The 14398-nt window shown below is 39.2% G+C and overlaps 1 protein-coding gene across 2 annotated transcripts in view; it reads right to left on the bottom strand.

Moving 5' to 3' along the window:
* atp2a3 (ATPase sarcoplasmic/endoplasmic reticulum Ca2+ transporting 3) overlaps positions 1-14398 on the bottom strand; it is a 54168-nt gene that overhangs the window by 26238 nt on the left and 13532 nt on the right. For both annotated transcript variants that reach the window (XM_057356410.1, XM_057356420.1), the window contains exons 2-5: positions 8774-8791; positions 8408-8490; positions 2352-2456; positions 1701-1839 (exon numbers count right to left, since the gene is read on the bottom strand). In XM_057356410.1, coding sequence (XP_057212393.1) covers positions 1701-1839; positions 2352-2456; positions 8408-8490; positions 8774-8791 — 345 coding nt within the window. The remainder of the gene's footprint in view (positions 1-1700; positions 1840-2351; positions 2457-8407; positions 8491-8773; positions 8792-14398) is intronic.

The raw sequence follows: 14398 nt of genomic DNA on the forward strand, positions 1-14398 counted from the left end.
GGAAGTGCTCAAGGCCTCAGGATGAGGGAAAAGCACAACATCTGACTCACCGTCCAAAACATCTACATGGCAGCAAAAATGAAAACGCTCATTTCAGTCTCACAGCAACTCTGTGCTTACTAGACACAACAAGCAATAAAGTTTTGCTTTGGCATGACATTTCTGTCACTTTATTTCTATTTGTTATGCTCCGCTAGTCCACGGGTAAAATCTTATTGGTCGAAAACCAAGAGTACATAACCCTTCTGTATATTATACGTCAAATATGGTCCAAATGTCACCTTTCAGTGAGGACAGAAAAACGACCTGCTGCTGAAAACGTTAAGTTGTATTTTATTACGAGGACCCTATGTTATGAGAAGAACATTCCCTTATAAAAACAAAACTATGGCTGAACTTATCTGGAAACATCTGGACTGAAAGATGTTGGGCTGCATTTTACATTTCGCAGTTTCACCTTGACCTGGGAGGGGCGTGTTACCACGATGGCATGCCCCATCGGTGTCAGGGGACAAAATGTGAGCGTGTACAGGTGCGTGGAAGAGAATCTGGCCTCCGGAATGTGGGCTTGTCAAGGCACAGGACCAGGTTCTGCACCTGAACAAAGAGACTCTTGTTACCACCATGCAAAGACAGGTAACGCAACCCCCATCTCAACCGCTCCCCCATCTCTTTAATACCGCCTGTCTTTTTTCTCTCTGCTGCTTGCTGTGTTTATCTCTCTCGGTCGCTCGCTCATCTGTCTTTCACACTTTCTTGCTTTTTCTCTCTTCTTTTTCCTCATTCACTCTCACTCCCCCTTCACCCGTTATCTTGTTCTCTCTCACTTCCACTCCCATTCACAAATGACTGCAGCGATGTGGCATGTTTCTGAAAGAGTGCATCTGCTCTCACGCAGGAATCAGAGAATCTGTCTTCTTGTGTAATGCGGGGATTATTACATTATATGTTCTATCTTTTGGTTTTAGGTGTTGTTCTAACAGAGAAAAATGGATCTCTCCTCTTTTTTGCTCCACACTTGGCTCATGCATACTGATGATCTTTAGTGAGCAAAGGTTTAGGAAAATACTGTGATGTACATACTGTATACAAGCACACCTGCATACAACAAAATAGCGACAGACCAGTGGGACTGACAATATCTACATACCGGAATTCAAAAAAGGTGAGTATGAGGACAGCACACAGAGAGAAAGAATGTACCATATTAATTGTTCAAGTTTCTACAAAGAACAGAATATGCACATAGACAGATAACACACACGTGTGCATATTGTGTTTTTTTCTGCATGTCTCAGCTTGGCACTTCTGCACTCACAGGAAAGCCACTTACGTAAGACAGTCAGGGATATTCCTGTGCTGCTTTCAACTTTTGGCAAGAAGCCCATACACACACAAACAGAAACCCCGAAGGACTCCCGTTCAGGGCAGAGTGCTGCGGTGAAACACCCACAAACACACTCTGGGCAGCTGCATATAAGCCAATGGGAGGACGGGGGAAAATGACAGCAAGTGTTTGTGTGCTTTGGTTAAACCAAGAGGTGATGATGACTGGAAGAAGGAAAAAATCATCAGCATAAATCTCCACTTTTCCACAGGATCCAAGCTGAAGGCTGTGGTACATCTTTCTGCAGATCTTTTCAAATCAACGGGAGGGAGAGAAAGATGGAGAGAGAGGTCAGAAACAGGTCAAAGCTTACCAGAAACCTCCACTATATCTCCAGGTACGATGTCTCGGGCTTTGATTCTCTGGACGGCTGTTCGGTTCATGCGGTACACTTTGCCCATCTCTGGCTCGTACTCCTTGAGTGCCTCGATAGCGCTTTCTGCATTTCGCTCCTGAAAAAAACAACAGCATTAAAAATAAGCATATTAGGGATACACAATACATCAGCACTGGCCATGTTATGCCCTTTGGTCTGATTTTAGGCATTATTATATTAGATATCAATATTCTTAGTACTGTGTCTACAGGATTAACCAACATTTCACAGTTTGAGGTTGTGAATTCAGACTGCAGTCAACAAGTAAGTATAGCAGGAAGCCTTAAGAGGATTCATTAGCTAACTTTAGAAAATCTCTTGGTTCTGTTAATGTACTGTAGTCACTGGCAGTGCTCTGCTATTGTTATAAATGTGCATGATATGACATAACCTTACACATACACAAATAACCAGGCACCCGACAGTCTTGAAACCGAAGATAGAGTAGTAGTAGTATATCTGATGCTAAACAGCGGGACACCATGCTGACCCATTCTTCTGTGCTGACATTTCTCATTGAGAAGATGGATTTGAACATTAGCTGTTTTTCTTTGTGGGCCTTCAGTTTCTCGGCCCACACACACCCACCTGCCAGACTCCAATGACAGCGTTGGCCACCAGAATCAGCAGGATGACAATGGGCTCCACGAAGGCTGTGGTTGACTCCTCCCCCTCCTCAAACAGTGCCAACACCTACCAAACAAACATAACCATCAAAGATGATGTTTGCTCAACATACATCAATAAAATATTTTGAGAGAACTGTGGAGGTAAAAAAATGATATGAAATGATAACAATCATTTGGGCAGGTGATATATTATGTAATTTGGAAAGATATTTCTTGAGTAGTCCTAACCTAAGGGCTTTCAGGTTGGGCGTTCCCTGTTCCTATCCTTTAAGCTAGTGAGCTATGCACACAACGTACTCCTGTGCTTACCAACATAACTTTTAAACCTCAAACTATTTAAACAGGTGACGACTCTCTTTTCGCTTCTATCTGCCCATTTAATTTTATACAAACTTTCCATCATCCGCTTTAGGAAATGTGAGGGTTGGTCTGTGGGGAAGGCTGCTTATTGTATAATACATTTCCATTTTGTCACATATTTTGAAGCTTGCCTTAGGGGAAAAAGTGTTTTGGTGATGTCATTTGTACCGCTGTTTGAGGGTAATGATTACGGAATAAAACCCGTAAGAAACATATTAATTATAAAATCATTACATTATATAATGCTAGCAGGCAGCCCTTCACTGCTGTCCCTGACGCATCAGGATGGATTACTGTGATGTGGTCAAGGTCACGTTTTTTAATGCATGTGTTTTTTTTATGATCGACTCTCAAAACCTTTTGGACCCAGTTTACACCTGTGTTTAGTACCGTGAATAGATCACCAACGTGTTCATGTGTTAACAAGATCTATCTGCAACACGGTTCTAAAAATACAACAATAAACAACCGGCCTCCACCTGTTATGTAACACAATACTGTATCATTTGACACCCATTAAAAATATTCCAACAAAATCATGACATCAGTTGCATGCCCCGGGCAGATACAGTAGTTCCTGCAAAGAGGAGGAGGTTAATATGCAGTCAATATTTATACTTTACTACTTGAAAATGTTTTACCTGCTTCTGCTTTACACTTCAAAGATTGAAACTTCAGGGGCAGTTTGCAAAATGTGGGTTTAACGGCAATGCATACACAATGATGAAGGATGGAGTTACAAAATGGAGTAAGAGACAGACATCAATTCTCTACAATTACCTTTGTGGACATCCTGAATAATTCATTCAGATATGAGGGGAAGGAAGAGAGCAAGAAGGGAGACAGAGAGAAAGAGAGAGAGAGATGCAGACAGACAGATAGAGAGAGAGAGAGCAATTGGAGAAAATGTGTATGACCATAAATACACTAAACCACATTTAAACTTCAAATTGATGACATTCTAGAGACGATTCTGTCTGATGTCCTCCATAGACCTCATATGCATTCATACTGCACACACTCTCTCCTTCCATTTATTTGAGCAACTTCGATACAGATCAGTCAAAGAGCAGTCTCTCTCTCTAACCTTTCATTACAAACTGATGGGTTTATGCAGAGGCTTCTTTAAATCACTGAGTAACCGTGAAATAAGATGGGCAGACAAATGAGACAGGTGAGTGAAAGCAGGGACCAAAAAGAGTAGAAGAGGCAGAATGAGAGGGAGATAAAAAGAGCAAAGGAGTCCATAAAACACAATGTGTGAAAAGAACACATAGATCAGTGAAATACTGAGAAAAGCCACACAGATGAGTGACTTTGAGTTTAGATCATAGAGCTCAGCTAAATCCTGTCAAGTCACGGCTCTGGGCGGCATGTCTGACTGGGGTCTTACACACTTATAAATATCAGAACAGTTAAGAGCTTCTCTCTATCCCATTTAGTTTTTAAACAGAATACAAATTGACTGAATGTAGAAAACTGAAATATTTTACCCCAGGCCTTTCTGAAGATTATTAGGATATAGCTGTGACGGACACCACAAGACAACTGGTATATCTGTCTCACCAATATAAAATGTTTTCAAAACCTGATTTTGATGCTAATATTTTGAGTTTCAGATCTTCACTACTGCTGCATGAGCAACATTTGCATTTGATGGAAACTGGAAGAGTAAATATTATGCCACAAACATGAACCAAGAAACCAGTTTACAACATACAATTACTAGCTAAAAGTTGTTTATAGTGACCAAAATATGACCTCAGGACAGAACAGATTCTGTCATTCATAACTTCTCACCCCTCTCCTGAGAGCAAAAAAACCTCACAACTGCTCCGCAGAGACTCATTTCTGAAGTCATAAAATGGAATAGCCTCTTGGCAGGCCTTTACCCTTTAAATCCAGGAAGTCCATCCATTGTTCAGATGACCTTTCTTTCATGATGTGCAGCGCTCAGCTGGAGACTCAAGTGTGGCAGATTCTTATTTTATTTTGCAATCTAACAGAAATTACAATAGAGGCTAATGACATTACACTGATCCACAGCCTGTCAGAAATCTGCTGAAACCGTAGCTGACACTGCAGATAACTATATAGATGCACACTGAGACCACTAAAGGAAGTTAGATCTGGTCAAATAAGGGCAAGATAGAAAGAGAGTTGGACAGAATGAAGAAATTATCAGATAAAAGAATGAATGTCTAACAAAATCTCTCAGAGGAGAAATGACAATGTGATCAACAAAGAAGCAGAAAGTAATACAATGGAAAGTTAATCCGAAATGAACTCTTTATGAAAGAACGGATGGGCAATGATTTCAGATGTCTTGGGACTGGCAGTTGCATGGCAGTAGATCTGTTTGTTTCCATCCAAAAGCTTTTATTCCCAGCACATGCTGTTCTATGATGAATCAGACCCTCATGGCAATTGTTTCAAAACACAAAATATAATAAATAACTCCAAATTTATGTCTCCACGGCTCCTCCGTCGCCTGGATACCGATGGCTTTGTTCTCATAACATGCAAAAAAGTCAGGAAAGTTGAATGCTAAAGATTTTAATATATTCAAAAGGCACACAAATGAGTTCAAAGACTAGGCTGATACTCCCCGGAATATTTCCATCGCGCCACAGCTTTTGTCCGACGTGCAAACACACACAGTGCTTGCTGGGAGGTCTAATGCAATATTTTTATCAGTTTCAAGTGCCCCGCAGGATTCCAGCGGTCGGAAGACTGGTGCTTGCTTCGTACAATTTAACCACGGTTAGGACAATAAAAAAAGTATGGATGAAAGACTAAATTATACATGACATGAGCAGAGCCACAATAGATGATGTACTTGAGGTTGACTCTGCTTGGACAAAAAGCAATGTGCACAGAAAAAGCAGATGATGTGTATTTTTTTGTAAAAATATGATTGTTTGACTGTCCAGTTTATTGTGGGTGACAGTGGGTGTGTGTCCATGTTATATTACTGTCACTGAACAGTGGGGATCTGGAGAGCCCCTCTTTCTACTTTCAGTCAGACGGAAAGTTCATAAAAAGCTAAATTCATAAAAGCCAATAAGAAAAGCAGACTGTGCTCAACAGTTTAAAGTCTTTTGTTTGATCACATTTATAAAAGACATATACAGCTGTACGATTATTTCCAAAAACAGACGACCTCCTGAACGCGTGCAGGGGGGGAACTAAAGCAAAAAAAGATTGCCAACAAAACCCAGACATATGACTTTCACTTTCCGCGCGGTTCATGACCAGCATCTATCAGTTTCAAACGATCTGCAAATCCAGCGTTATATCCACCGTTTATATAACATTCCTCACAGAAATGCAGTGAACAAACAAACAAACAAAAACAGCTGAACTTCGCGAACGAAGGAGCACATTGATGGGCGTGCTCTTTCTTCCACTCTTCATGGCTGACACATGGGTATGCTCTTTCATCTCACTCTCGCTCGTTGACGCGTGGGCGTGCTTTTCCTGGAGAATTGACCAATAAGGGACTAAGAAATGTTGTTACGAAATGGAATTTCAAGTTAAAAAAAAACTTCCCGAAACATTTACAAACGCTGGGGGAGTGTATCGAGCACAGAAATACTACGTCATACGGCCAGCTTGTTTTTTTTTTTCAAGTTGACCATGTCAAGCATGAGAAGCCAGCACGTTTAACATTTTAAAGAAGTCAGAATGCATGAAACACTGTGGCACCTACGGTTGTTCCGATTGACGATACTATCGTGTATCGATGATACTCAGACATACTGGCGATAGCTGATTTCTTAGACGATAGTTGGCTGTTTGCCAATATATGTTGCAAATTAATATTACAAACTCGCATTGTGCATTTTTTGGTGCAAGAGAGCTTGTGATGCATGCGGCTTGGGCTTTTCCTCGCAGGAATTGCTATGCGCATGAGGGTTTAAAACCAGCGCACGAGTTGTTCTCGTTTGGCAATCAAGTAATAACAGCGCACTCGGGCATCAATGACACATTTGGATGAATGATATTGACTTACAGCAATAGTTTACTTTCTCTTTTTCAAAAGGTTTCGGTGGGAAGTAACAATATTGCCGACTGCACTGAATTTACACTCTGATAGAAGGCTAATTGCAGTCGCACATGAGCATTTTCTAGCCACGTAAGCTTCTGTTTTTGTCCACAAATCCAGCTTGTCATAGATGAATGCATAAATTGCCCCACCCCTCGATACTATCGTGTATCGGCGATCCACAGGCTGGCGATAGAACGATCTGACTATAGAGAATATCTCCCAACACTAGTGGCACCCCTCCTTTAACAAGTCAGAGTGTTGGAAAGTCTGGAAAGCCTGCTCAGAAGAACCACGGGAGCACACAATCATTTCATTACATCACAGTATAAATACAACACCTCAAACAAACTCTACAGGGCCGGTGCAATGAATCTATAATATTTTTAAGTTAAGTGAGGTGTACACAAATGCATTTTGCTGCTGAATGTCATCTTTAAAGACTTGCACTTGAATTAACAAGAGTAGCGAAACTATATAGTGAGAATATACTATACCTATATTTTCATTGGCCAACCACAAAAAATATATGGGACAAATATGCTATACAAAATTAAAAAACAAAAACTAACAATGGAGATACATCTCTCTTATGCTATTTTATATTATAAATATTAAGAAATATATTATTAACGTTTGTTTTCTAAATTTTTGCTGTCACACCATAAGACGCATTTACAGTTTATTTGTCAACTACCCATATATAGAATTTGTAACTGTACGTAACTTTGTCTGTACGAATTTGTTTTTTTTAGAGTTTTCAATAAACAATATATTTTTACATTTTTATAAAACATAGCAACTACTTTGTTTGGTTTGTATTTTGGACCAGTAGCTTGAAATCATAAAAATGTAAATGTTATAATTTACATTTAAGCAATTGGCAGACGCTTTTATCCAAAGCTACTTACAGTACGTTCAGGCTACACATTTCATATAGTGGGTCCTTCTTGCCATTCTGATTTACACATTCAGCCAGATTTTGCAACTACGCTCAGTAAACGTTCAGTTTGCAAGGCATATATATAATCAACAATAGTAAGAAATAGTGACAAGCTAGTCCTCGTGCTAGCCCATCCTTATTTCTAAGCATTGCATGGTTTATGGAAAACTGTTCAGAGCGTTTGGACTTCAAGTCACCCCATTCATTTACCTGTGTGTTTTCTAGTCACGGTACAAGAGCCAAAGAGCAAGACACAGAGGAAAATGATCTTAAGCCACACAAATGAGCTCAGGCCAAGGTTTTACATAAATCATTTGACTAAAAAGACAGATTTTAACAACGACAATGAATTTTGTACAGCATTAAATATAGGGGATAATATCTCCCTTCTCACTTAATCTCTCCCTCTCTCTGATCATTTACAATCATTTAGTGAAATTTGTGGTTTAGTACACAGAAATGCAAACTTCTTGGTGTTGAACAGATGATGACAGCAACTCATTCAGGCTCAGGTTCAGCATTAGCCCACCTATAGTACTGCGATAAAATACACCTAATATAATACTTATGGCTATGTGGCTCGGGTCACTATTTATTGAGCTGGGTATGAAATGAGGTTATAGCATATTTGAGCCACTTTTAAACAAAAGAGAAAGTTACTTACAAAAGAGACACAGGCTGCCAGCAGCAGAATCCTCACCAGGAGGTCCTCAAACTGCTCCACCACCAACTCCCACAACGATTTACCTATGCGACAGAAAGGGAACAGATTTGATAAATATTCAATTGTTGGAGATATTTTCAGTACTGTAGATAGTGGAGATATTCTCAATATTGTTCATATGAATGGTAATGATATTCATTATTTAAAAAAGTCTGCAGCAAGAAACTATTGCACACAGCTATAACCCATGTATGCCAAGTATTAAAATGTACCCCTCTCTAGTAAAACACGCCAACTTAGCCCATGCTAACGGTGCAACCTATAAAGAGAAAGCAGTAACAACATGATGGAAAGATCAATATTTACCCTCTTCGGCTGGGAGCTCTGTCAGTCAAAACACAGCGTGGTAATCCATAGTGGAATAAGAGGACGAGCGAGAGAGAGAAAAAGAGAGAACAAAACATAAAGTTTCTGTTAGAAACCAGAAATCAGTTTTTTTAACATTCATACTAGTGATGCACCGAAATTTTGGCTGCCAAAAATGGCATTATCGCTTTTGGCCGAAAGAAAAAAATAGGCCGAAATAAAAGCCGAAATATCTGGCGCCCGCGCCTCTCCCCTCAGTGGTCGTGCTCACTCTAAACTCTATCAAAGGACGATCATGTAAGTGCGCCATAACAAAGGCTGAAACTAATAATTATAACAAGAACAGCTTAAAAACAGCGAACAGAAAATGACACGCAAGCTCTGTGTGATGCGCGACTCCGTGTGACCACCTTTATGTTTCGTTATTGTCGGAGATCACGCACATTGACTCATGCGCGTTTTAAAGCAGAGCTTTAAACGCAACTGACTCTTCACATTTACTGTAGATGTGAATGATCAGTGGAACGATCTGTCAGTAACTGTTGATGTGGCTCATGTGGACTGTCATCCGGTAGGTGCTGATATCACTGAAGCTCATTTTAAGCCTGTTTACACAGACTCATTGCCCATTAAAATGATTGTGCAGAATGCGCACCATATATAAACTTCTTGTATTAGCAAGAGCTGCTGAGTTTGACTATAACTAATAATTCTAAAACTATAATGTTTAGATGATTGGTAAAAAAAGTTCTATTTAATAGTGTTGCAATGAAGAAGGCAATATAATATATTTTGTATTGTTTTAAAATATGTTCTCCTTAATTTTTCTGGTTTTAGTGGTGTAATTAATAAAATTAAATAAAAACTATTTCAGAAAGTTTTTAAAAGTAATTTTTGGTTTTGGTATCGGTTTTCGGCTGAGGGCATCCTAAATTTTCGGTTATCGGTTTCGGCCCACAATTTTCATTTCGGTGCATCATTCATTCATACTCCATTTTCTGTGATGGTGCAAGCTGGTTCATTTTCTGCCTGAATGTTAAATACACAGTTAGACAATACTAAAGCTGAAGATTAAATATTAGTTGGCAATTATTGATTTAAGATTAATGGGCTCCCTTCTATCTGCAAAAAAGAAATTAACATGTAAAACATTTTCTATATTGTAAAATATACAAGTCACATGTTTTTATTTGATATGCACTGCAGTAGTCTGTATCCCGAGAGCTATGACAACCCTAAAAAACATATTTTCAGTTTTTTAATACACAGCCATATAATGTAGTTTATATGAATAAACTGTATACGTTTTTGACAAACCCAGTCCATGGAGTTCTCTGCTAACAAACCAATTTAGCCAGCTTGTAAAAAGTATTTGAAAAAAAGGTCCTCTCAGCATAAACAGAAGACCAAAAACACATTAGAGAGGCACCTACAACATTTGTAATCTCAGTGATGGTCATAGCATCACTTCTCAATATGTTTTATGACAACAAACTAATGTGATGTTTGGTCTTCTTGTATCTAAATCACCAAATGCAAACCTGCAAAATGTGTACCACAACCATCAGACCCACAAAAAAAGATCATCTGTGGTGGAAAATGTACAGATGGACCACCAACTGTGATGGAGTTTGTTTGGTAAATGCGCTCCTCCCCAAAGAGACACTTTTCATGATGAAACAAACATTTCTGGCATTGTGCACAAGTCATAGGACACAGATGAGCTCTGTGGCCTACACACTGCTGTTTAGTCATTTCTAGAAGGTTTTCGAGTCAGAGTGTGTGGGAGCCGAAGAGCATGTGGAGAGTGGGAGGGGGCGGAGCTTCACAGACCTCTCTTTCTAACACGCACGCATCATAATTACACAGATGCCTTCTTTGTTGATGCTCTACTCTGAAATCTTGAGGAACCAAGTCTTTTAGTGTGTCCATCTGTGTGGAAAAGTGAAATCTCATTAATAAGAAATTCTCACTGCGGCTGCTGCTGTTGGTGCAAATGCTGTTTGCTATTATAGCATAAACACCATCTGACAAATGAAGCTTTAATTAGGTAATCACAACTTTGACATTATATGAAACAGAAGTGGATAGGAACACAGTGTTTGGGGGAGGCTGTTTGTGAATGGACCAAAGATAAACCACAATGGAAAATCCTTGGAGCCGACCCAAAAGATAGCGAGAGAAAATACAGGGTGTTCCTGAATTCCAATGAGCATGTTTTGTGTGTACTCGGGTCAGGGAACTCAGATCTAGTGAGTTTTGCTTTCCATTCTGCTCAGAAGAAAAGCCAATATCCATATCAGTTCTTCCGTTGCTATGGCCTTTGTCCCGGACTTGAAGTTACAGAACGAAAGAGGGCTTTCCCCTCCATGCTTCAAAAACGTGACTACTACACTCCCTCTTTTCTGTTACCGTAACTGTTGGCTCATGTGCACCATAAATCGTAGAAGGTTGGGTCAAGCCAACCATGACGTCTTCAGACTTGAAAATGTCCTGAACACAAACACACTCGCAGACAGACTCTGGGCAGCAGATGGGAATATGCTTGAGGCACGTGCAGTGGAAACCAAGATGACATCCACTCGAGACAAGAGACCTGCAGCAGTGGAATTACACAGTGGGAAAGCATCACGATTCCCATTACCCATTACAGTCTTTACACACACTTGGCCCAATGACTGAATTTCCCCCAACTCCTAAAAATAGCTACGTAAAAAACACAAGCAATCATAACTGTATGTTTACTTAATAATGTTCCGTCTTATTCAGCTCCTAAAAGGTTTTTCATAATTCAACAAGCATGAATGGAGGGGATGAGAAGGCTCAAATATAAAAGTGAATGAGAGAAAGGCATGAAAGAGTGTGTTGTGCTTTGAAGAACAGAGAAGATTCTTCTCTTTATCTTTTCTAAGGCAATGAGATTTGTCGGTGTTAGAGAGCCTGAAAAGTTAAAGTAGAGTGCAGCATGCGATAAGTGCAGTGATATACTTCAAATGCTTTGATAGCCAAGTCATTCTTGTGTTTTTAGTGGCACTGTGAATACATTATGACCGGAATAATCTATTCGGGAATTTAAAATTATTTACATATTTACAATTTTAACCGAAAATATTCGGCCGAAAATAGCAAATGCTTTTTTTTGCTATTTTCGGCTAAATATTTTCGGTTGCCGAACATTCGGTGCATCCCTAATCATAATGATATTTCACAAGTTCTTTTGCCCTGTCTTTTATCATTTTTTACTTTTGAACTTTGGGTAAAACGCAGAGTTTGTCACTGTCCTTTTTTACAAAGCCATCCAATCACAGTGAAGAAGAGGCGGGACAAACACTGCTGTCAGACGTGTTTTGCATGCATCTCTTAAAGCTGCGCAGTTTTAAAGTTTAAAGGGGAGAGGTGTTTAAAATGACAAAATTAAAGATTCTATTTGTAAATCCCAATTTGTGGCGTTTGCACTTTGCAAAGTACATAATAGGCTAAATACCCTGATTTTGGTGTTTATTTATATCAGAGGTGGGAAGTAACGAAGTACACTTTTTGTACTATACTTACGTATTATTTTTTCTGGATACTTTTTACTGTACTTCACTACATTTGAATGACAAATATCTTACTTTTCATGCCACAAAAAAAAGATTTCTTTGGCCAACCGCCCCCTCCCACGTTTGGGAGAGACTATTGTTTGCTGCTTCTAATATGACACACCTGAATCAACTCAGCCTTGGTATGTTAATTAGGGAGTCATCCACAACATTTTGGGAGAAGGCAAATGAGTTCAGTTGTGTATACTTTTCCCATCTCTGATTTAGTCATTATAAGCAAAAGATCGAATTAAACTTTTTTATCAGATTAATCGATTAATCGAAATAATAATAATAATAATCATCCAACTAATCGATTATCAAATAATCGTTAGTTGCAGCCCTAAACACTACATTGACCAACCATACACAACATTGGAGAATTTAATATTAATGGTTACTGCATTTTCATATTAAGTAATATTCTTCAAAATAAGATACTAGTAACAAGTATGCTAACTGTTGCGGATATTCTAAATCACAGCAACCAACGCATCTCCGGAATAACGAGCACTGCCTCCAAAGCGTTTTCAGAAGAGCGCCAAGTATTATTTTAGCTGGCTAAAAACGCTTTGGTGGACACAGTTTAATTGATTAATTTATTTGTAAGCATATAGCCTATTAGTATCTTATGCATTTGTGCAACATAATGTAGCCAAACCAGAGAATGAAGTCAGGAGGATTCCAGCATTCCTATATACGTAATTTGCGTAGCTGTAATTCATAGGCGGGATTATGCTAATTGTGAATGAGCGTGCATGTGCGCCCTGTTTACGAATGATTGGAATTCATTAACATACACACATTTTACATTTACATTTATGCATTTGGCAAACTCTTTTATCCAAAGCAACTTACATTGCATTATACTATACATTTATGTTTCTGAGAATGTGTAATCCCCTGGATCGAACCCATGATCTTGGCGTTGCTAGCGCCATGCTCTAACTACTCAGCCACAGGAAGTTTTACTATGAAATCTGACGTTTACGAAGTATTTGTGAATCCGGAGGAAAGTTTTCCTGAAGGTCTGTTTTATGTGCTAATTATTTGGAATTTACTCATATATTTACTAATGTTTCATGAATGAGGCCCATTAACTCTTGTGCTCTTGCTTTAGTTCTAGGTGTGAATTTCTGCTGATCTAGAACCACTTGTTCATATTTTACACATTTTATTTACATTTTATATGAAAAACTGCCTATCTGTCCTCAGATACTGTAAGTGACAAAGGGGACTTTCTTGATAAGAATCTTCTCTTTAGGCAATGCTAAGTCAAACCACATGCCTGGACACAAACACAGCCGTGGTAAAGGGAGTTAGAAGAAGGGTGGGAAAAACAGAGGGTGGGTTCCCCTGTTAGGGTGTGCCAAGGATTCCCTCAGAGTCATCTGGGCCGTGTCTGCTCGTCTGGCCCAGGCACATTCCAACACAGTGACTTCACCCTGCCCTTACAAATAAAGTCGCTCACACACACACACACACGCGCACGCACACGCACACACCCACACTCACTTTGCTTTCCTCCTTTAAAATTAATCTTGCTCTACTATTCCAATCTCATCTAAAACATGCCCTCTCTCTCTTTCACTCCCTCTGCAACCACACAGTAAATGAAAACAAGTGCCAGTCTGTTTACACACCAGTCAGTGGGAGAGGGGGGATACTTCCTGGAAACAGTTGCCAACAACACACAGCCTGTAACGGTTGTAACCGGCGAAGTAGAAGGAAGTTTCTGACCAGCATTGAAAAGCAGTCAGGACTAAATAATCAAACTAGGACTAAAAGTTCAAAAAATGACATGAAAATTATTTAAATAAAATGTGCATATTGCAACACGCATATTGCAACGCAATATTTGAATGATTATAATACTTCATATAATTACAGATAGTTGAAAGTTGATGCAGACGACATGTGGATGATAATTAATGATCAGAAAGAATGTGAACGGTGATGAAACTGAAAATTATATAAAGTTCAAACTGACTTTACAAACTTAAAGCACTGTTTATTGAATTGTTTAGTCTGTTATTGCATGTTG

This window comes from Triplophysa rosa, linkage group LG2 (genome assembly GCF_024868665.1).
Source record: "Triplophysa rosa linkage group LG2, Trosa_1v2, whole genome shotgun sequence".
NCBI lineage: Eukaryota > Metazoa > Chordata > Actinopteri > Cypriniformes > Nemacheilidae > Triplophysa > Triplophysa rosa.